Below are 23,087 nucleotides of genomic sequence, written 5' to 3' on the forward strand. Positions count from 1 at the left end.
AGGGAATTGTAGTTTGGATATTAGGAAAAGTTTTACAGAAGGGGAGATAGAGTATTGGAATTGTCTGCCAGGGGAGGTGGTGGAGTCACCATCCCTGGATGTGTTTACAAAAAGATTGGATGTGGCACTCAGTACCATGGTCCAGTTGAGGTGCTAGGGCATGGGTTGGACTCAATGATGTTAAAGGACTCTTCCAGCCTAGTGATTCTATGATTCTGCGGTTCAGAGAGAGTTGAACTGGGGGAAATTACCTCCTCACCTCTTATATTTCTAATTGATGGTTTTTGTCAATTATGCTAATTGGCTAAACTTATAAAACTGAATTCACCCTGTAGTGGGGTGGGAATCTTGTAGGCATGTTCCATATCTTCCCCTGGAGGCCTCCATAAAGACCAGCCTTTATATTACCTCCTATATTAGTATTATCTTGAAAGTGTGTTGTTTCATTTCTAGGTTCTTTAAAGTATCACTACCACTGGACTAAATCTATTCTACTAAGGAACTCCCTAATTATAAACTGTTTTCCAATTTTGATAAATCCATGGTGACACATATGAACATTCTGCCTTTGAAACTGAAGTGTCTTCGATACATGCACTTGGCATCAGTGAGGCTGCAAATTGAATCTTGGGTTCAGCTTTGGGTCTCTCACTACAAAAAATACAGAGATGCTGCAGCGTGTCCAGAGAAGGTCAACAAAGCTGAAGAGTCTGAAACATGAGTCTAATGAGGAGGGGCTGAGGGAGCTAGGGTTGTTTAGCCTGAAGGAAAAGAGGCTCAGAGGAAACTTTATCACTCTCTACAACTGCCTGAAAGGAAGTTGTAATGAGGTGAAGATCAGTCTCCTCCCAAGTAACAAGTAATAGAGGAAGAGAAAATATCCTCAACGTGCATCAGGAGAGCTTTAGACTGGATACCAGGAAAGGTTTCTTCACGGAAGGGATGCTCAGGCCTTGGAACAGGCTGCCCAGGGATGTGGTTGAGTCACCATACCTGAAGGTATTTACAAGATGTGAGGATGTGTAGATGTGGCACTGATGGGCTTGGTGGTGCTGTATTAATGGTTGGACTCTACAGTCTTGGTGATGGGCAGCCAAAGCCTTGCCATGAGTGGCAGAGGAAAGAGGCAGGCCAGGAGGTGTTTATGCACTCAAAGAGAAGGGACAATGATGAAGGACTTGCTGGTTTCCTCTTTTCACAAAGCTCCTCCTCTGAGTGGACACTACACTTTATTACTTCAAATAGTCTTTTCTAAATTAACTACATGAGCCATAAAAATGTCAAAAGGGCCTCTTTAAAACACATTCCAATTTCCTTTTTTTATCTCACAAAGGGAAGGAAGCTGGTTGTGTTGCCCTTAGAACTGGAACTGCAGCTGGACTATGGGACGTTAAGAACTGTGAAGTAAAGGCAAAATTTCTCTGCAAAAAATTAGCTGAAAAAGTCACTGTTCCTGTTGCTTCTGAAACCATTTCTGATTCAAAATGTCCCTTGGGTTGGGATACAAGCAATAACATGAGTTCATGCTTCAGAGTAAGTACTGGTTTTTGCCATAATCCTACCTGGGAAACAGGAGAGCACCAAATAGATGGGTAATCTAAACACCACAAATGGCACAATGTAGCAAGCTTTTACACAACTGTTCAAATATCACTGCAGTTTTCATTCTATCAATGATAAGTAAGGTTATCCAATTACTTCTGAATCCATATTACAATGGATAATTGTAATGGAAGGTTTACTTATATTTTCTTATGCTAGGTGGCCAGATTTATTTTTAGCACACTGAAAACAGTGTTCTACCTGCATCTACAGGGTTTTGTGAGGGAAGAAGACCAAAAGAAAACATGGTTTGAAGCCCGAGATTTCTGCAGAGAAATAGGAGGAGACCTGGCTGCCATTAGAAATGAAGAAGAACAAACAGTCATAGAAAACTTAATAAAGTAAGAACTGTCTAATAATTGAAATTTTGATGTAACAACACGTGATGCAGTAATAAGTAATAATACTCTCCTTTCGTTCCTGAATTATAAATCTATCTGGTTTTCACCATAACAATAAGAAAAAATAACTGAGAAAATATCTCATATGAGTAACATGTTTTCAAAGAAATTTTTGGAGCTCCTAAAATGTGCCAAAATCTGCAAACATTTTAAATTCAGATAAAAACCAACACAACAACGTTTCTTGAATGCCTCTTCACAGGCCTAATTCTAAGTTTGTTTAGTGGATCATTTTGAAACCAAATTTTGTCTTCCAGTATACCTGAAAATTTTGTTTCTGAGGAAAAAAACCAATATAATTACAACATCAATGTAGGAAAACAATGTGCTGCATTTTCAATATAGCCATTTGCAAAGTAGGAAATTTTAAGGTGTGAACTTCATGTACTTGCCCATGGAAGTTTTCTGACCAACAGTACTTTTTATTTTAAAATTTCTGCATTTGAAGTGTTCAATAAGTGTCAAAGTTATTGTCCCACGTGACTTTTAAAATTAAGCAGAGCTAACAACATATATCCTCTTCCACTATACATTTTTTTCACACTCTAGAAAGAAATCCCCATCATTTCAGCCTTTCTGGATAGGTTTGCACTGTTTGGATCCTGATGGAGGGCTTTTCTGGAGTGATGGTTCTCCGGTGAGTGTTTCACCACACCAGTTTCTTTCTGTTCTGACATTTTTTTTTCTGTTGGAGAAGTTTCCATGACTGGTGTGTATGAAAGCTGTGTAAGAATTTCCAAAAATGTCTATTTTGCAACTGGGTAACTCTGAATCATTATTCTTCATACTGGATTGGAAAAAACAAAAGAGGCCAGTAAACCCTGAGGTTATACCATTACAAAAATGATAATACAAAGGACTACTTTCAGCTACATAAATGATTATCCAAGTCACAAATATATAAGAATGATCTCTCCTTGTTTTTGTTAGTCTCTGGTGATAAATTGCCATGTTATTTTTTCTTGTTCTTTATTTATAATTTCGTTTGATTCCAGTTTTTATGGGACTGCTACAGTCTGTTCGATGCTGCATAAACTCAGAGCCTTTCTTTCCTCTTGCAGGGTGTTAGTAGTTACTTTAATAGCTCACATTGGCTTCACAGCCAGAGGAGGAAGAAATGGAGTGGTTGGAAACTTTTGCTCTATTTCTCATTCCTTACAGAGTACAGTTTTCTCCCCTGTAGATGAAAATAAAAACCACAGGTGTGTTTTCTCTGTAGGTGAATTATAAAGCAAAACATGATTTGTATGATTCTGCATTTCAAGACTGTGGAGCAATCCAAGACGACCCTTTTTCATCATGGATTAAAGAGCACTGTGAATACAGTCATAACTGGATTTGTGAAATAAAGAAAGGTAGGTTACTTTTTACTCTAAACTCACCTTAGGAAGAAATTCAAGCTGAATCCAATCTATTGTAACAGGAAGCTCTGCAAGTTACATACTGGTAGCAAGTGGTGTTGATTTCACAGGAATTTTGAAAACATAAAAGTAGGTCAAGACATATGAATACCTTTGGAATACAAGATTTCAGCTGTTAACAATAAACTTTGTGTTTCATTAGAAAAAGTATATTGCATGTAAGCTTTACAAAATTACACTTCTTTATGTAATGGTATAGTAATAGAAAATATGATGAAAACAATCTCAAGAGCTTATAATGCAATATTCACTGCTCTGCACAAGAGCAGATTTTTGTCAAAACAGAAGTTCTGACTGAGGGAAGAAGAGAGGACTACCATTTGAAAAAAAGAAAAAAAAAAAGAAAAATATTATTTTAAATTCATATCCTTTGTGAACTGAAACTTCACTCCTCTGCTCAGATGTTGGTACACAACAACAAAGTAGTCACCTACTCTAAATTAAACACAGCCAGCATCACAGAATCAGTTTTTTTTGTAAGATGACATGTAAAGACAAGCCTGTAATAACAGGCCTGCTGCAACAAAAAGATGGTACTGAAAACTTTAATACAGGGTCACATCTTCCTCTCATACTCGTAGAAAAATATTCTATACTTCTGTTTTTTTCTCAGCTACTGCTGGGAAAAATATTCAGCAAAATTAGAGAGGACTCAGTTATAACTATGTGTTGGGATACACATTTTACTTCCCACAATATTCCTTTGGTGGCTCCCTCGGCTCCCTCACACTAGTTTCAATGGCTACTTTTCTAAAAAACATAATTTCTGTGCTTCTGAATTATTCAAAACAATTTTCTAACCAAGGCGCATAGTCTCAGCTTCTCATACATAAACTAATAGTCATAGACTTATATCTCAGAGAGATGTTGTGGAGATATTTTTCCTGGTGAGCTCCTTTGTGAGTTTTCACCTGCATAATCACCACAGCTAAAAATCTTTAGCAGAAGTGTCAATAATAGCTGTTTATTGTTAATTAGTGGTAGCATATGAATGGCAGAAATTACAGCCTGAAGAAATTTCTATCATTAGTCAGCAGTGCATAATGGTGTGTTGAAAGAGGCTGAAATAGACAGAATGCTTCATACTTCCAGAGCAGATATATTAGAGTTTTTTCTTCTAAATATTGCAACCATTTTCTTTTTAAGCTTGTAACCCATCATAAAATAGATTATTTTTAAAAGTTGACATATTTCTTTTTTTAACCCAAGCATATGTTCTCACACTTAGTAAAATGTAACTACACATACAGTAACACAAACATTGCAGTAAATTCCTGTGGGGGAAAAAAAACCCATAGAATCACAGAATGTTTTGAGTTGGAAAGGACCTTAAAGTTTTAGTTCGAACCCCCAACCTTTGACCAGGTTGCTCAAAGCCCCATTCAATTGGCCTTGAGATTATAAAGGTGACATTTGTTTTATATTTTTGTAGCTCTTGGCCTTGCATGTTCAGAGAAGCATTGCTCCAATATCACACTCCATGTGATGTGGAAATTTTTTGTTAAATTATTTTTCAAAATGTGGTAATGTAATTCTTCCCAAAGCAGCTACACAGAAAAAAAAGTTTAACAAACAAATCAATACTAATAAAATGTTAAATATAAATTATAAAAATAAAAAATAAATATAAATATATGTAAAAAAGCAAAACTATGTTTAGTATTTGAATTATTTTTCAAATACAAGACAATGTCTATAAAGAATTGTTCAAAGTCTACCAACACTGGAGTATTTTCCGTATTAAGTGCTCTTTCAGAAAAAAGTATTCATTCAGACTAACTTCAGCCATCCAATTTAGGTAATATTCAAGATGTGCTTATCAAAAAATCTACCAAGACACAGGCCTGTAATGCATCTTTTATACCCTGAACACCTATTTTTAATTTTTCACCAAAGATGCTATATAAATATATTTTGCATTGAATATATAAAATGTGAAAAATTAATAGACATAAAAATAATTTCCACTAATTGAACACTTATACTGGTTCAATGATTGGGAAATATTTTAAGTCATCTTTTTTTATCCCATTTCATTACAGGGACACCCTTGAAACCAGAACCTCTGGGCCCTTCTACCAGTAAGCTTCTGTTTATTTTCACTTACCTAAAGGGTGGTGTAATGTAACACCACCAGCTTTGCATAAGAACTGAGGAGAACTCAGAGATTTCTCTTCTGTATTGCAGCATATGAAATCACAGAAGATGGCTGGATTGTAAAAGGAGACAAACAATATTTTTTCAGCCAAGAAAAGACCTCTATGGAGAAAGCCAGAACGTTCTGCAAAAACAATCATGGAAATCTTGCTACTATTGGAAATAATAGTGAAAGAAAATTTTTGTGGAAATACGTAAGGAGAAATTTTGTTATGTTATACACTGTATGCCTTTATACCCTTTGTACATATTCTCCTCTTGTGAAGTACAGAAGAATGTGCTTGTTGCATAACATTACCACTTTTACCAAATATTACTACTACTAAAATTTTATTAGGATTAGGTTTAAATATTCTATGAAAAAATATTTATTCTGCTAAATGAATCTTCATTTTAGGAAATAAAACATTTAAAAGAATTTACTGTTTGTAAAATTGAACTGAATGGAGTTCTGAGCAAATACCTACCGTGCAATGAACAGGCAGAGTCGATGTATTCTCAGAAAACACCCTTCAGGCAGGGTGGTTGCCTCTTATCTGAATATCATAAGCTAGAATATATTGCACATAGATTGAGCCAGCTGCCAGTGTAGCTTTGATAGTCCTATCTGGTGGGCATGTTGCTCTCCAAAACAGCTTTTCAAACAAAGGCCAAAGGACTGGTCCATGTTACAGTGATTGTTCCAACAGCCCTTCATGGATTATTTTCCCTGTACCATGGCTGAAGCACAGCAGGGGAATGCTGACAACTTAATAGCATGAATGGTACCTCAAAAATCTGCCATAATCCTGTTTGGCTTGCTAATACCAACATAGCCACACAAACACCTTTCTGAGTCACACTATCAGATGTTTGCTTCTATTGTGTGAGAAGGGATACGACAGGAGAAGAGCTCAGACAGCTTGAGACACAAGAAATACATAGCTGCTTAAATCCAGGAAAGTATCAAAAACTTTATACTAAATGTTTTTCCTCAAGTCTTCTTTGACTTTTTAAATTGAGAACAGAATTTGAAAGCTTTGATCATACCAGTAATTCAACCAAAAATGGGAATGTGTCAATAAAAATAACAGAGCAAAACTCTAAGTTGTATGGTGTCTCAGGTGACTGTGCACAATCATTTAAAGAATATGCATTAATTTCTTTGTTTCCTCAGCACAAATCCACACTTTTTTTCTTTTATTAGATGACTAATAAATATTAGAAAACACTAATTAAAAATATCTTTTTATGTTTAGATCTTAAGAAATGGCAAACTGAACTCATATCTCATAGGATTAATCCAGGATTCTGATCAACAGTTCAGGTAGGTAAATAAACTACATCAAGATCCATAAAAAGCAGTTATAGGAATATTGTACTGCCAGAGTTCCTTCTGGAGCAACCATTCCAAAGGAGTTAAATGCATATTCAGAGAATGATAATGCATGTTGAAATGTGTGCCCTCCCTTGGTTAAACTACATTGTACAAAAACAGTTGTAAGTGGAATTTTTGTATGCTAGGAATATGTTGATAATATTTGTTAAAAATAAAGGTATTTTTGTCTTTGACTTGATATGCAGGGATTTCATTATCTAAGGTCTTTTAATCCTAATGGAAACTCAATTTACAGACAGACTCAGATGTAATTTTTTTAAAAAAGGAAATTTTTTCTCAATTGTTTCATGGTCATTGTCTCAGCAACCACTACTGTTTTTCAGTTGGATGAGTGGAAGCCCAGTGCATTACACAGCATGGGCACAGGGTGAGCCAAACTTCGCACACGCTCAAGAAAATTGTGTGGTTTTAAACAAAAAAGATGGTGAGTTACACAACTCCAGTTTTTGAAGTAATTTTATGCACACTACTCTTCTAGTGTTAAAAATGTCTTACCAGTTTTCACCCATTCTTTCCCAGCAAGTTTGAGAAATATTCATAACAAAAATAATCACTATACTTGAGGTTTCTTCAGTGGCCATATCATCCATAAAAGTGGAATATTGATTTTAACAAGGAATGCAGCAGCAATTTGATCACTAATGTTTTAGCTGCACAAAAAAAATATTCTCTTCAAATCAGCAGCAATGTTAACAAAATAATTATAATTTGATAACACTTATTTAAAAATATTTCTCAGTAACAGAGAATATTGTAATATAATATTTTTTAAAATATATTTTTGAATACTGAGAGAATTGTTTTAATAATAAGAGAATAGCTAGCATGAGCATAGAAAAATATATGGAGTTTCACATTCTGCACTCACACAGTGATAAAGCATTACTTTACACTTGCACCTTTCAGTTCAACAGAGCTGTTTGGGAGGGTTCCACTGAGAGGCCATCTCTTCTGGCCACTTCTCCCCCAGTCACAGCAGGACCAAAGTGCCCCTGTATACAGTGACAGTAGGAGGTAGAGTTGAGCTGATGCAGGTTATTCCACGTTCCCAGGCAGGTTGCTTCTGAACTTAAAAGCCCAGAAACCAGTTCCCTTTCCCACAATCTTTCAATCATATTCCATGTCTTAGCACCTAAACTTCAACTGATTTCAGGCTTGTGGAATGATGTCAGCTGTGGTTTTTCCAATGGCTATATCTGTGAGAGGCACAGAAGTTTTTTAAATGCAACCCTCCCTTCAGCAGTACCTTCAACTCCTGGAGGATGTCCTGCAGATTGGATTTTATTTAAAAATCAGGTATGATACTTTCATCTAAGCACAATGACATTACTGCTTGGGAAGGTACTTAAAGACATACCAGAGGCCTTTTTTCTCTCAGACCTCTTTTTTCAGTTGCATTAAAAAACGAACCTGTTGGCTAATTACTGCAAAATGGTGGTTTTACAGATTTTTAATTGTTTTCTTGAGAAGCAGTCATCTGAGGCACAATGGGAAAACTTTCACATTGTATATATGTTTAAAAAAATTGAAGAAGTGAATTAATTTGAAAGCATCAGGCATAGCACAAAATTAGTCATTTGAGATGGAACAAATCAGAAATAAGACATTTTTTTTCAAAACAGGCTTCAATGTAATGCTTGCCTCTTTCCCAAAAGGACAAACTTGATGTGCTTATTAAGTGAGGGTTCTATTTCCTAATATACACAGTACTGTTATGAAGGCACCCATGGATATTACACCAGGTGAGTTTATGACAGGTTACAGTCATCAAAGTTGTTATTTTCCACAAACCTTGCAAAATAATTTTCTGACTGTGCTACTGGCATGGCACAGAGCAGAGAGTGAGCTGCAAACATGGAGAGGGCAGTTGAGGCATACTCATAATTATAAGAACCTTTGAAGGTTAATATGTATTGGTAATGTGATGGCTACACACTTTTTAAGAAATTAATCATGTACTTCCATTATTAAAAGAGCTGTACAATGAAGAAGGCTGAATACACACAAGAGTACTCTGATCACAGAGACTAGGTCAAAAAGATTTTTCCATAAAGTTCCAGCAATTCCACACACGGGCTGGGCTTTTCCTACAGAGTTAGTACTTTGATTTGTGGTGGTGAATAGCTTCTGGAAATCTCTGAGTTAACTAGAACATTAGATTCTCATCAGACTCCTACTGTGGTTTGTAAATAGCTATTTGAGTTTTGTTGTGACCTTGTCAGTCCCTTACAGAAAGATAGAAAGCAAATTTAAAATGTGTAAATAGCTTTGACTTGGCTCCAGATCCAAGTTAACTTTGAAAAAATATTTGGGGGTCTGAGAGACTGATTTTAATTACACTAGTGTAATTCGTATCTAAATTCTTTGTGCTGTCACTCTAACAGTCTACACTTATTTTTCCATAGTGTTACAAATTTTTTGGCTCTGGCTTTGATTACTGGAAAACTGGAAGAAGAGTTTGCATGAACCTTGGAGGAAACCTGGCAAGCATACATAATGAAAAAGTTCAAGGTATAGTGCAATGGCCCCTTAGGTAATAGAGAGCCTTTACTCCATATAAAGTGGACATTTCCTGCAAAGGCAAGTGTCAGTATGAAAATATATGCTTTTTATAATTTGTATACTCAACATTGGCTATATTGCCATGGCATGAAATGTTTTTAGAACTGACAATCTGTTTGGGGAATGCTAGTGATGCTAAAGATTGCTTCCTTGTGTTTCATGCAAAGTGTCTTACATTATTTATGGGCACAAATTAGGATAAAATTAAAAATCCAGATCTGGCATTTGTAGCTTTAGGCACAGAAGAAAAACCAGAATGCATGTTCTGTTTTTGCCAGAAATAGAAAAGGATATGCTTCTATACTTCTGCCTAAATTCTGCAACTTAATTTAGTAGAATGTCAGAGAACGACATGTTTTCACCTTGCCTATGTTCCCTGGCTTCAATTTGCAGCTGTACATAGCCACATATTTTCATCAGTCAAGTGGCTCATCCTGACTGCTGAAATAAGTGAACTCATTAGATATCATGGTGGTCAGACAGGCTTTTTATTTTTTCTTTCCTCTTTCAAATCTTCCATCATTGTTCTCTAATATTTTGACACTTAGAGGTTTTTCACAGGCAAGGGTTTGGCATAACCCTGAAATAATGAGCTCAGATAAATTTCTGATCAAATGTAATTAAAATATTTTTACAAGACTTTAATGAACAAAATAGTTAAGTATTTGTTTATGATTTGATATTTTGACTGATCATCTGACGCATTAATCTTCTCTGTTGGCTTCTTCTCCTAGCTTTTCTTACTTACCATTTGAAGGATGCTTCAAATGATCTTTGGATTGGCTTGAATGATTTGCTCAGTGAACTCAACTTTGTTTGGTCTGATGGAAGTGCTGTCTCATATACAAACTGGGACAAAGATTCCCCAAAACTTGTAGAACCTATTTTGTATGACAGTCTGCGTCCAGAAGATGGCCAAAATCGGCTGCAGGTAAATATTGCTTAGTGTTTATCATCAAGTGTAAATCTGAGGAGCAGTACCACTTCCAGTAGGCAGCTCACTTCATTACATTTTCCCAGCCTTCTCCATTGGTTGGACATCTGTCTTTACACTGGGACTCACTGGGACTAGATATGAAACCTTTCAATGTTTGAGTATTCTAGATATTTCAGAGCATAAAATAGAATTGCTGTAATTTTGTGAAAGTATTTGAAAAAATTGCAGCAATGAACTGATTGAATAAAAATTGGATATATTGAATTAAGCTTTCTTTTTCATAGTAAATTGTTAATTTTTCAGAGAATATAAATACAACATTAGAATTGTAGAAGTTAACACACCATTATTTTCATGTTTATGAAGGAAGAAGAGGATGCAAGAGGAAAGAGTTCAGCATTTTAACTTCTTCCCTTTTTAAATTTGTAATTGAATTACTAAGGGCCAATAGGTGTCAACTACTTTCTAAGCCCATCAAACCCTCTCCATGGCTAGTGCTTAAATTAAACCTCATAATGCAGTAAATAAAATAGCATTTTACATAATCATACCAATACAGACAGATTTGCACACCCGCATTGCCATTTTTATATCTTGCTTTTCAAACTTGCCCTTCACAATATGTCATTCCACTCATTTTCCATTCTCCCATCATTTTGTCCGAACCTTTAGAGAAGCCAGGGATCTGGACAACCAGATTATCTACACCTGAGCCAATTCGTGCTGCTCTTGCCCATGTAGCCATTGGTCAAGGCATGCAGGAAGACATAAATGACACTGCACAATCCATAGCTCCACTGCTGCTCTAGTAAGACTAGGAAATACTAAGCAGGAAAAAAAAAAAGTGCAAAGGTACATCCTACTTTTCTTCTTCACTTTCAAGACACTAACAGCTCTCTCCTTCAGAGGATCCTTTTCAAAGGCCCAAAGGCCCAACAATTATCAGCTTAGCAGACGAGACTGCAGATTGTAATAAGCTTGACATATCAGCTTCTCAAGCTGTTCTCGTGTAGCTGAAGGAGAAATTCTAAGAACTAGAGCTGATCAGAGCTCTGCCAAAGACTGTAATCTAGGTGATTTTGTCAAGAATCAGCACTATTTATAGCTGTCTTTGCATGACCTCCATTTCATTCTTATTCAAAACCTTACTGAGTCACTCATTAGTGGGGATAGATAATGTGGGGAAAAGTTCTTGAAAATAATAATGCCTTTCAAGTATTTCTCCTGGAAAATAACTAAATGAACAAGCAGGGTGAGCAGAAGAGTGTGCAACAGGGGAGCTGGCCACCACAAGGGAGGTCAGAAAGGACAAAGAAGGATGAACAAAAGGTATTTCTAGAGTTGTGACACATCCTACAACATCAGAACTAAAAAAAAACCAAAACAAACCTGAAACTGCTCATTTATAGTACTTTCTTTTATGACTTCTAATATTCATGTATATTCTTTTCCTTGTTTCTAACAGTTTGATTGTGTTTCCCTGAAGAGAGGTCCTGCTGATGACACAGGAAAATGGAATAATGAGGAATGTTATAACTACAGAGGGTATATATGCCAGAAGGATAGTGGTGAGTTCTGTATTTTTAATCTTGAAAATGATAAGGATTAAAACAAATTTTCTTGTTTAGCATACTTTATTTCAGTTTAGTTTTGGTTTTGTTTCATTTCATTTTGTTTTGGTTTTTAGGTAAAGAATCAGTAAAACCTAAGGGCCCATTCTGCCTCCCAGTCTTACTCAGCAGTGTTTTTGAGAAAACATAGCAGACTATAAGAAAAGAAAATAATTTTATGTTTAAAAGTGCAATTTAATAGATGAAGCCCAAAAACATTTGAATTACATATGTTCATAATGATCTGTAGGATATAAAAACTAGTAAGTTTAACACTTATCCATATAAACTTCATAGTCATTAAGCTGCAAGGAGTATTTTTAAAAAAGGCAGGAAAGGTGTGTTATTCTTGAATGATGAGGTAAATTTACCTCCGCCGTATAAAATACTGTGCATTTATTGATTCAAAATTGCCAGAGGCTGAAAATACATTTCTTTTATCAGAACTGTTGATGTTATACTTAATTATAAACAGCTAAGAAGACCTTCCATTCCATTATTCATTTTATATTAGGTTTGTAAATAATGACAATGTTACTCAATTGCTCAAGTCAAATATGTGACTCCAGATTTAACTGCTCATTATTTTTTCCTTTTTCCTACAGATCCAAAACTTTTTAAATCACCAGCAACAGTGCTGGACTTTGCTTCTGACCCTTCTAATGGGATTAGCTATTCTGTCACTCGTTCCAAAATGAGTTGGGAGGAAGCACACCAAAACTGCAATGACAATGCCTCAGAACTTGCCAGCATTTTAGACCCATATAGTCAGGCGCTGTTGTTCCTACTTGCGGACGAATATGGAGAGCCTCTGTGGATTGGTCTTAACAGCAACATGGTAAGAACAAATACATTGCATACAAGCAGTCAGGCTGACACAGGACCCGATTTTACTTTATGATCTTGCTGCCCATTGGGATTCCTGCCAGCGTAGTGCTGCAAACAGCGTGTTATATCAATGAAACAGCCATTTGCACTGGAATTCTTCCATTAAGACTCATACAGTAGAGACTTCCTTTAGCACAAGGAAATGTTCCTGTAAAACCAGTATACAACAATGTTGTGTGTTGTTTGGAGCAGTTTAAACTACCTTGGATATAAATTGTAAAATCTCCTACATTTTAAGTTTATTCTAATCTAAAAGTGATTCCAGGCACAATATACATCCTGCCCTCCTGCCATGTCTTTATGTACCTCAGTGATCAGTGGTCACACACCTGACACCTGAGGAGAAACGATTTTTATACGTGTGTTGATGCTCACACATTTTACTAGAGTGGCCGTATTTATGGCAGCAATAACAAACTACAGCTGTGAACAGAAACTGGGTAAATATTAGTAAAAGGAATATGGAGGCTATATCATATGGTACATATTGACCAAAGGCCAAATTGACCAAATTTTTTTTAATTTGAAAACGTAATTGGCATAATTGCTCCCATTAGAAGTTAGAACATTATGGAAAAATAATCCTTTCTGTTTGTGAGATGTCTAGATCAGTTTTATGGCAGGAGAGGGTGAACATTTGGATGGTAGGCGTGTTTTGACATGCTGCACTCTTCAGCATGAATCACAGCCACGATAACTACAACAAAAGCAATGGTGACCACAGCTGCTTAAGAGCACTCCTACACACGCTCCCATTCTCTATGCAGACGTCTGGGTGGCCATTCCAACACGATCTCTTATCTGACTCCTAGTTTCGTGCCTTCTCTCATGTCCCCTTTCTTTTTTTCCCTTCCATTTCCTAATGCTTGAAAAAATGCTCTGAATTAATGTTGGATATTTTTTGGAGGCGTTCACATTTGTGGATGACAGACACTTTACATTTCAGTCAGTTACCATTTACAAGCTAAGAAAGGGCACTAGTAAGCAGATGATTCTACACTGCTTACGTGAGTCCTCTTGAGGATCCTGTATAGTAGCTATGTCACTGTAAGCAAATATGAAATTAACATATAGATTTTACTTCCAGACCAATGGCAAGTATCAATGGATTGACAGGTGGAGATTAGTTTACAGCAAGTGGGCCAGTGGAGAACCGAAGCAAACATTAGCATGTGTCTACCTAGACATTGATGGCACCTGGAAGACAGCTTCCTGCAAGGAAAAATTATTTTCTGTCTGTAAAAAATCAGATGGTGAGTAACTCCATACATGCATCTTGACTAGAAGCTGTATAGAGCAATAAGTTACTGGAAAAATCCTTTATACTGTATACAGGAAGACAGGATTATAACTAGTTCTAAATATTCACCTGAATTCTTTCCAAAAGTTAATTGATTCATACTAATTACCAAAAGCCCAAGAACCAAAGGATTCAATATTAATCTTTTTATACTATTCATTCTATTAAGAAAAGTAATTGACTTGCTATAAGATCTGTTTTCATAAGGCTTTATATGAAATTCTGTATCCAGGTTGGGGTGCCAAAGCTTGAAAAGCTTCTCGGTCAGCTAGGGTTTTCTGATGACTGGGTAACAATCATGTAAAGAAAAGACTGGAGTTGGACAGAAGACTAAGAAACCAAAGACTATGAGAAATCATATTATCTATACTAAGTATTAAAAAATTAGTCTTTTGGGATGGAATTTATTCTTTCTATGTGTCTGATATGAGTTGGAAAGGGGCAACAAGCTTAAATACAGCACTGAAAACCTTCTAATTTTATCAATACAGAAGTCTTTAATAAATACTCTGGACAGATCAGTGAATCTCCATCACCACAGCTTGCTAAGAACAGACAGGACTAATATCTGGTAAAAAAATATATCAGCTTCATATCACCTGTGAGCACAATGATAAAGTAAATAGCTCCTTGGAAAGCCTTCCAAGCACAAACTTGTATAATTTATATGAAGATAAGCATAAATATGTTTTCAAAATTTAGCTGGATTATTGAACTTTTCAACTTGATGGAAGATGTTGAATCATAAGCAAATTTAAAATTACATGCCAAATTATGTTCTAAGATGTTGTAATTTGACAGAAGTGCACAGAATTCATATATAATGTCTCTTTCCACTTCATGATTCTGGAATACTCAAGCTGAGTATTTCTTATCAGGGAAAGAAACAGACTGTAGAAGACTTAGAGGAAGAAAATGTAATTTTTCAGAATATATAATTTAAATTCCGTCTGCATTTATCTACCCATCCAAAATCTTCCTATTATATCAGTCACTATGGAATGTATTCAGGATGCAGTTTAATAAAAAATCCTGCAAGCTATGCATAGTTATATCAGCACTTTCATTCACAGTTTCTACTATAAGGTTTTATAAGGTTTTGATACTGTCAAATCACATTGTTAAATAAATATGAAGAGAAAATATTGTCTCAAAGAAAATACTGAACCATAATCAAGCTCTTAGAACAGGCTTCATTTCCTGTAAGATTACAAACCTAACATAGTCGTTTAGTTTCATCATACTAGTATAATGGGAAGAACAAGTTATATAAAACAGCTGGATTCCAACTACTGATCTCTTATCAGTAATGGCCCCTACTGAACCCCCACAACTTCCTGGAAAATGCCCTGAATCAAGAAGACACAAATCTTGGATACCTTTCTCTGGTCACTGCTATTACTTTGAGGCCTCCAAGAAAAGAAGCTGGTCTCAAGCTCATGAGGAATGTGCTCGGCTAGGTGAGTATTTAGTCTTAGAAAGATTGATGATGTAATTAAACACATAAAATAATGGATAATATTGATAAGCAAATCTCAGATAACTTTAAAACTTCACATGTAATGTTTTTTTTGGTTGCTTTTGCAAGCATGCTTTTGAACAGTAAAAGTAATTTTTGTCAGAGACAGCAGCATCTCATATCTCAATATCAGGTGAAATGAGTACCTCAAAAATATTAAATTCCTACTAGTTTTATGGCAAAAAGTAATTAGGTAGGGAGATAAACACTTTTACAGACCTACTAAGGTGCAGGCTGCAGCATTGGCTTTCCTTTCCCCAAACAAGAGGGAGTCACACACAGTGTAATCCAGGAGACACAAAGACATAGGATAGTTGTGTTTGTTAGTTCCAGGGCACAGTTCATTAAGGGGATCTCACAGTCTGGACAACAAATGAGATGCAGGAGCTGTTTATCTTTCATGAACTGGTAAAACACAGCAGCCATGCAGTTCCTGCTCTGAAACAGCCCCATGCTGCCCCCCTGGAGAGGAGCAGTGCCTTCATCAGGGAAGGGAAAAGACACTTTGCTCCACATTTCTGAGAACTGGTGCGATGCAACACATATTTCAGTGTGAGTAAGAATAGGAAACATTTCTAAAGGCACTTCCTCATAGATCTGAAAACATTGACCTATAACTGAGTAAGCAGAAAAAGTAGCTTTGCAAAGGTGTTTTGCTCTACAGCTGTACGACAACAGAATTCCTGGAGTGGTTTTGCAGAAAGATAAATCACATAACTACTACAAAAAGTCAACATTACAGTAATAACCAGGATGAAAGGTTACAATTGGACACTGTTCCATGTTCTAAATTCCTACACTTTTGCCTACCCACTGGCCAGGCCAGGAAGGCAGCCATTTCCTGATGATTCCAACACAACTTTGTGTTTTGCAATGCCAGGGTGTATAGCAATTATAAATCAACTTCTGGACATCTTATGGACTGCAACCTCCATCTGCTGACATATCCTACCTAACCTGTTATCATCAGGCACTGCCAAAACTGCTGCCCAGCCACTGGTAAGGGACAGAGCTGTAGTGGGAACAGGCATGGTGGTGACTACATCACTTGTACCTGTTTTAGGCTACCAGCACCACAGTCTGGGATTTGGTGAGACCAATCCAAAAGTATTGCAGGAGAGCAATTATTCTTCTCTAAAATACCAAAGACCAAAAAAAGTCAGAATATTTGAGAAAATCCATATCATTGTGCAGATTTACATCCACACAACATACAATCATGCTCAAAAAAGAAAATACCATACAGTGATATAATAACCACAATAAGAGCAGTGAATAATACAGAAGAGTTGGTCTTTTATATACTTTTTAATATTTTTCATGCATTTATTGACTTGAGCTCTAAGAAAATGAGCCACTGTGATGTGTTCTATAATATTTTTTCAGGTGCTGATTTGGTATCAGTAGGAGACTATAGTGAAACAAACTTTCTGTCAGAAACCATTAAGATACTCCATGGAAAATCACTGAACTTTTGGGTAGGGCTAAAGAAAGGTGACAGAGGTAATATTTTTCATCATTTGTTACCCTATCAAATGAAATCACATGTTAAGTTAAAAAGAAATCATCTTCGTACACTTGAAAGTATATATATATATATATATATATATATATTACACAAAATTTATTTCAAAGTATGCTTAAATATGCTTAAAATTATAATTGAAACATTTAACTAGATATTCATGTTATAAATTTTTGTTTTCCCCATTACAACTCATTCTATTTGTCTATATCCATGCATTTTATGCATATATGTTATTTTTTAATATTAGAACAGTGGGAATGGACAGATAAATCTGCAATGGATTTTGTCAACTGGCAATTGGGAGAACCGTCAGACAAACGGCTTAAAGACTGTGGAGAACTATGTGCATTGTCTGGCTACTGGAAAGCCAACCTCTGTTCTTTCAAAAAAGGATATATCTGTAAAAAAATGAAAAGTAAGTAGTATTTCTAGTATGTTAAGGTTAATAATGTCCAATAATTTATTTTCATTGTACAATACAGAAATGCAAAATACTCTAAGTTTGTGTGCAAAACGAATCAACTTTAATGGCTGGATGTGGCTGCCTAAATATGGACAAGCCCCACATGGCTCCTGACTGCCTTCTCAGATGGCAGCATCTCCCCTGCATCCTCTAGAACTACCATCAGCCCTGTGCAGACATCATAAATATTTCAGACCCCTGAGTTTACGCAAAAGCTAAACTCAAAACCACACTTTGTCTAATTTCAGCTGAATATATTCTTAAACAAAATCTTGTTCTGATGAGTACAGTGCAAACTGTCTTGTAGAAATGCTGGAATTGGTGATTCCTTTCCTTACTGACTACTGATCTGATGGATTACAAGAATCCCATGACAAACATTCTCGTGGCACTCTTCATCTACAGTATGATAGAATCATGTTTAATAAAATACTAGTAGTATCATGATAGAAAAATTATCATCTATAAGAAAATGCATAAGATTGATTACCACCTGAGATTAAATCAAAGTAGTCCAGAACACAGACATTTTGTTTGGTTAAATTTCATCTTTCTGTTCACCTTTGTACCACCTGCTAAGTTCAGGAAGAGCAATTACCATAGGAGCCACATCAACATGGAATGGGTGTCTCTGACAGAAGGGGCTACAACAATAGAAAAGTCTTTTCAGATCAAGTAAAATTCTCATGATGCACTGCTAACACTCAAGATGGGAAGCACCTTAAAATTACTAAGGATCCTGTGGGGAGTTTCTCAGAAATAAACATTTTTGAAAGCACTTTTTGAAATAAAAGAAATCTGTCTCTACATGTTGTTTTGGGTATCATGACTGAGGAAGTCAGATGCTCTTAGGATGAAACCCCCAATCATCCTACTAGGGTTTTACATATTCTTAGCTCCGTCTCTCTGGGAAAGTGATTGTCACCACATGAATTCAGGGGGAATTGTTAGAAACACGGGTACTTAAGAACTTTGAAATGCCTCTTTTTAACCATTCAGAATAAACTTTTTTTCTTTTCAAAAGCTCCTGAAAACAAAGAGATGTCAACAGAAAATACAGGTAAAGCATACTTCCTTTTAAGTAGAATAATAAGAGCAAGCTAAAATAAAACAAGAATATAATTATATAATTTCTCAGTATTTGTTTTGAGAGTGTTTAAAAATAAAAAGTCCATAAGCTTTTACTTTGTATCTCAATACAGAATATACAGGTTATCCTGAAGTAAATATTGATTTATTTTTATGTTTATATTTTTAATATTGGGCTTTGATATTTAATTATATTTTGTTTGGTGTCCATAAAAAATAAAACCCAATGCACATGTTGAACTGAAAATCTACATGCACATTGAATTCTTTTGCCTTCTTACTATAGAAATTTCATTTATTATTAGATTCTGAAATCTTTTAACCTCAAAGGTTATTCCATTGTATATCCTTACAGAAGAGAAAATGAAGAAAGTACTTTCAGCTGGCATCATTTGGCTGTACATTCTTCTAGCCCTATCTATAGCTGGAGCTGGAAGTATAATTTATTTCTGCTTGAGGAGGAAGAGACAAAACCTGCCACATATTTCAACCAGAATGAGTGGATCAGAAGCAACTGTGGATATTCAAGAAAAAGAAACAGCTTCAGACATGTAGTCTGACCAAATGCCCATGTGATCCAACTACCAAAAAACAGGCCATAAATCAGTGAAATCTTACCCAGCTTCATGTTTTCCTACTCAGACAATAGTCTCCTTTCTTCTAAAATAGTTAATGGATTTATATAAACACACACATATACATCTTCCAAAATTCCTTCCAAAGTGTTACAGATTCATTTAGTCTGGGGAGTGTTTTTCATATAAATGGGTATGACTGAAAAGTTGGCTCCAGAGGTGTTATGGGGAAGGTCTGACAGATATTTACCTGTGAAAATCACTTTATTTAGCTTAGTGTAGAAATTCTCCCTTTTTACACACAGGGGAAATCATTACTTATTACTTTAAATTGATTTTCCCTATGTGTTACTTCAGTGGTATCTAGACTATGATGGGAATCACAGAATCACAGATTTAACTAGGCTGGAAAAGACCTTGAGATCCTTGAGTCCAACCTATGAAACACTGCTCATTTCATATTTTCAGCTTCATAGTTTATACCATCTTTTCATTCATACAAAACCTGTTATGATACTTGCATCTGTGCATTATTTGTTTACAAAAAAAAAAAAAAAAAGAAATAGACAAAAAATTGTAAAAACATTGAAGCGGCTCATTTAATTTTACCCCCAGTCTGAATTTTTTATTATTCCATTTCCTATGGCCTTGAACTATTCTACTATTCTGCAAATACCTCTATTTATCTGCAGTTCAAATTAATAATAAAGATAGAACAGAAGAAGACCTTGCAATTGGGTTTTATTTCAGTAATGATTTTTAGTATGAAGAGGTGTCCCTTTTTAAATCCAAGCATGTATAATAAAAGGCTGTCTTATAGTGCATTGTGTAATTCTCTGCGCAGAGATAAAAAATCACTGACGTACTTTTTGAAAATACATTCTTTCTTTTTTGTTGTGATTTCATTTGACAGTGTGTTGCCTAGACCCTTCTCAGCTTTTCTTCCATTGTAAACAGCAGGGTTTGCCTTAGGGGTCAGTTTATCATTCTGCATATTTTAAAACATGCATCACCCCTTCTGAGGAATGGAAACACCTTTCCCCAAGCCACAAGAGGGCATGTGGCACTAACAGGCCTCACTGAAGAAGCATATGGAGCAGCAGGACTAGAGAGGAGGAGCTTCTACCAAATGTATGTGCTGGGGAACAGATTCCTTCTTTGGCCCTTCTGTCAGAATTTCTCACTCACTCCACATCTTACGGTCTTTGACTGACAAAAAGATGAGGCCACACTAAAAATCTCTGCAAGGGAAGAAAATTCCTGGAATAAGAGGAATAGGTTTCTGCACTAGGACATCTGTGCCTATGCTTGAGCAGATTGAGAACATACTTGAATTACCTCTATTATTTACATTTCTTCTAGATATCCATCAAATAATAAAGGCTTCTAACTAAAAATGTTATTGATAGTTACTTAGAATGGAAGTACTCCCTTCCTCTAGGAATACTTATTTCAGGTATTTTAACAAGGGCTATCTTAAAACATGGGTCACCTCTGGTAACATTTCCTCCCAAGAACTCAATTTTCCCCAGCACTCCTTTGCTGGATGGACACACATTATTCCACACATTATTCTACACCTTTGGCTAAGCTAGTAAAGAACTCTAATCAATCACAGGAATAGAAAGATATCTGAAGAATGTATGGTTTTCCCTTTCTTATTTAGCCAAGTAATGTCATACAAACATAAGGTCTTTTAACCAAGACCTGGTTAAAAACAAAACAAACCAAACCACCAAAAAAACCCAAACACAAAACTCCCATCCACAAGTTATTTAAAATACAGTTAAAAATTAAGTAAACCAAAACTTTATTTTACAATTTATGTCATTTGAACACTTTGTAAAGCACAGAGATAACAGCCCTCAGATAACAGTTCCTTAAGTTACCATAGTAAGTCCTGTAATACCAACTCCTTGCGAAAAAGAAGGTCATTGCTGTTTTCAGGAGGAAATAGGAAATAGCTGGGAGAGCTTGCACAAAACTGTGCAAATGAGAAAAACAACACCTGTTTCCCACAAAGGTGACTAGAGATACAGTTGTTTCCTGGAATGTACTACAGATATCTGGGAATACGTGGTTGTGCTTGCCCTTTGGACAAGTCCAAAAGGCAAGCACTTTTCTTGGTCTATGTTTGCAAATAGTACAGGTTGCTGGACCCTACTGTATTTATGGCCAGCTTAGTGAATCTGGTAAAGTTACCTTTCCCAAAAGAAAAAAGGAAACATACAATAGAAAAGAATAATTTTTAAAGGTATTTGTAAGTTAACTATAAAAACTGGGAGTTCATAACAGAAGTATTCTGCTGACCAAATGTATCACCCACCACGCAGGGAGCATGGAGAGCTCAACAGCCAGGCTGCTCTGTATGCCAGCTCTATGTGTTATCATATGAAAATATTTTGATATATGTATATTTTTTATGCCCAGCTACTCTATAGTTGGACTGAACATCATGACTGAACAAGAATTGGACAGGATCAGAAGCTAGACATTGAAGTATGTTGCTGATCTCCCTGCAAGGTACTGAGAGACCAGAGCCTGATCCAAAATGCCTCCTACAGAAAGACAGAGAGCACTGTGGTAAGAAGAGCACTGAAAATATGAGTACAGAGTGAGCCTATGAAGTGATGCACACGCCTGGGGACAGGGAATGAGAGCCATAGTCCTGACCGGACCTGCTCACAGCTGGCAGCCACTGTTACTATTACCTGCCAGAGCAAGGACACATCATTCAGCCTGCAGTCTCTCAAACAACAGAAGAGCCACTGGGGAAGAGACTAATGCATATGACACTGACTTCTCTGCATTTGTCATTTGGACCTGACCATGGATATGAGTAAGACATTGCCCACACATCTCACACATTGCTCACAGAAGAGAGCTGGGCTGCACTTGGTTAAACTCCAAAAAACAAAGAAGGCCCTTACACCTTTCAATGCTTAATCTCAAATCCCAGTGTTTATGCTCAAGTAAGATGTTTAAGTGTTTCTCTTTTCTTTCCAAAAAGTCCCGTATACTTAAAATCACTGTCCTGTCAGTTCAGTGATTGGAATAAGAAAAAAATTGCCTATTGTGAATGCTGCTCTTTAAATTAGATTCAGAGTGGAAAAGACACTTCAGCACTGATGTGTTTCATACTAATGTGTGTGATGTGGAATTTTTCCTCTCATCTTCATAAATAAATGGTGCCTGATTTTCCTCTGTTTTAATCATTACCACTTCCAATGACAACATAGTTTCTTTCATACATAGGCTCAGCTATCTAAGGCACCTGAAGGTGATGAAATTCATCTCACATAATGTAGATATCTAAAATGCATCCATATTTAGCTAAACTATTCACCCAAGGTCATTGCTGTGGTCGGCACAGAAAGATGGATACATTAGGGTGCAATTACTTCATCTGGTCTAGAGACTGATCTAGACTCTAGATTCTCTCTGACACAAAGCCTAAAACAATTATCTCACAGTAAATGAGTTCTACAGAATCCAGTTCTTAATTGATATTTTATGCAATTTTGTACAAAACACACTAATAGCTTTTTGTTGATTATATTTATCATCAATAGCTCCAGACTACTCAGAAAACAGCTATCAAAACCATCCCTCAAAGATTTTTTCCCCCTGGCTTGAAAATAATTACTTCTGGTAATA

General features: G+C 36.0%; 1 protein-coding gene across 1 annotated transcript in view; it reads left to right on the top strand.

Moving 5' to 3' along the window:
• The window catches only part of LOC111924163 (macrophage mannose receptor 1-like), a 32,954-nt gene extending 13,487 nt beyond the window's left edge, over positions 1-19,467 (top strand). The window contains exons 12-30 of the mRNA XM_023920251.2: positions 1,334-1,533; positions 1,816-1,943; positions 2,553-2,640; positions 3,223-3,358; positions 5,467-5,505; positions 5,612-5,775; positions 6,820-6,887; positions 7,283-7,383; positions 8,113-8,255; positions 9,365-9,470; positions 10,256-10,452; positions 11,924-12,026; positions 12,674-12,906; positions 14,044-14,209; positions 15,564-15,716; positions 17,162-17,278; positions 17,551-17,718; positions 18,791-18,826; positions 19,211-19,467. Of these exons, the coding sequence (XP_023776019.2) occupies positions 1,334-1,533; positions 1,816-1,943; positions 2,553-2,640; positions 3,223-3,358; positions 5,467-5,505; positions 5,612-5,775; positions 6,820-6,887; positions 7,283-7,383; positions 8,113-8,255; positions 9,365-9,470; positions 10,256-10,452; positions 11,924-12,026; positions 12,674-12,906; positions 14,044-14,209; positions 15,564-15,716; positions 17,162-17,278; positions 17,551-17,718; positions 18,791-18,826; positions 19,211-19,410 (2,546 nt within the window). The 3' untranslated portion in view covers positions 19,411-19,467. The remainder of the gene's footprint in view (positions 1-1,333; positions 1,534-1,815; positions 1,944-2,552; positions 2,641-3,222; positions 3,359-5,466; positions 5,506-5,611; positions 5,776-6,819; positions 6,888-7,282; positions 7,384-8,112; positions 8,256-9,364; positions 9,471-10,255; positions 10,453-11,923; positions 12,027-12,673; positions 12,907-14,043; positions 14,210-15,563; positions 15,717-17,161; positions 17,279-17,550; positions 17,719-18,790; positions 18,827-19,210) is intronic.
• The last annotated feature ends 3,620 nt before the right edge of the window (positions 19,468-23,087 follow it).

The sequence above is a fragment of the Cyanistes caeruleus genome, chromosome 1 (genome assembly GCF_971803275.1).
Source record: "Cyanistes caeruleus chromosome 1, bCyaCae1.hap1.1, whole genome shotgun sequence".
Taxonomy (NCBI): domain Eukaryota; kingdom Metazoa; phylum Chordata; class Aves; order Passeriformes; family Paridae; genus Cyanistes; species Cyanistes caeruleus.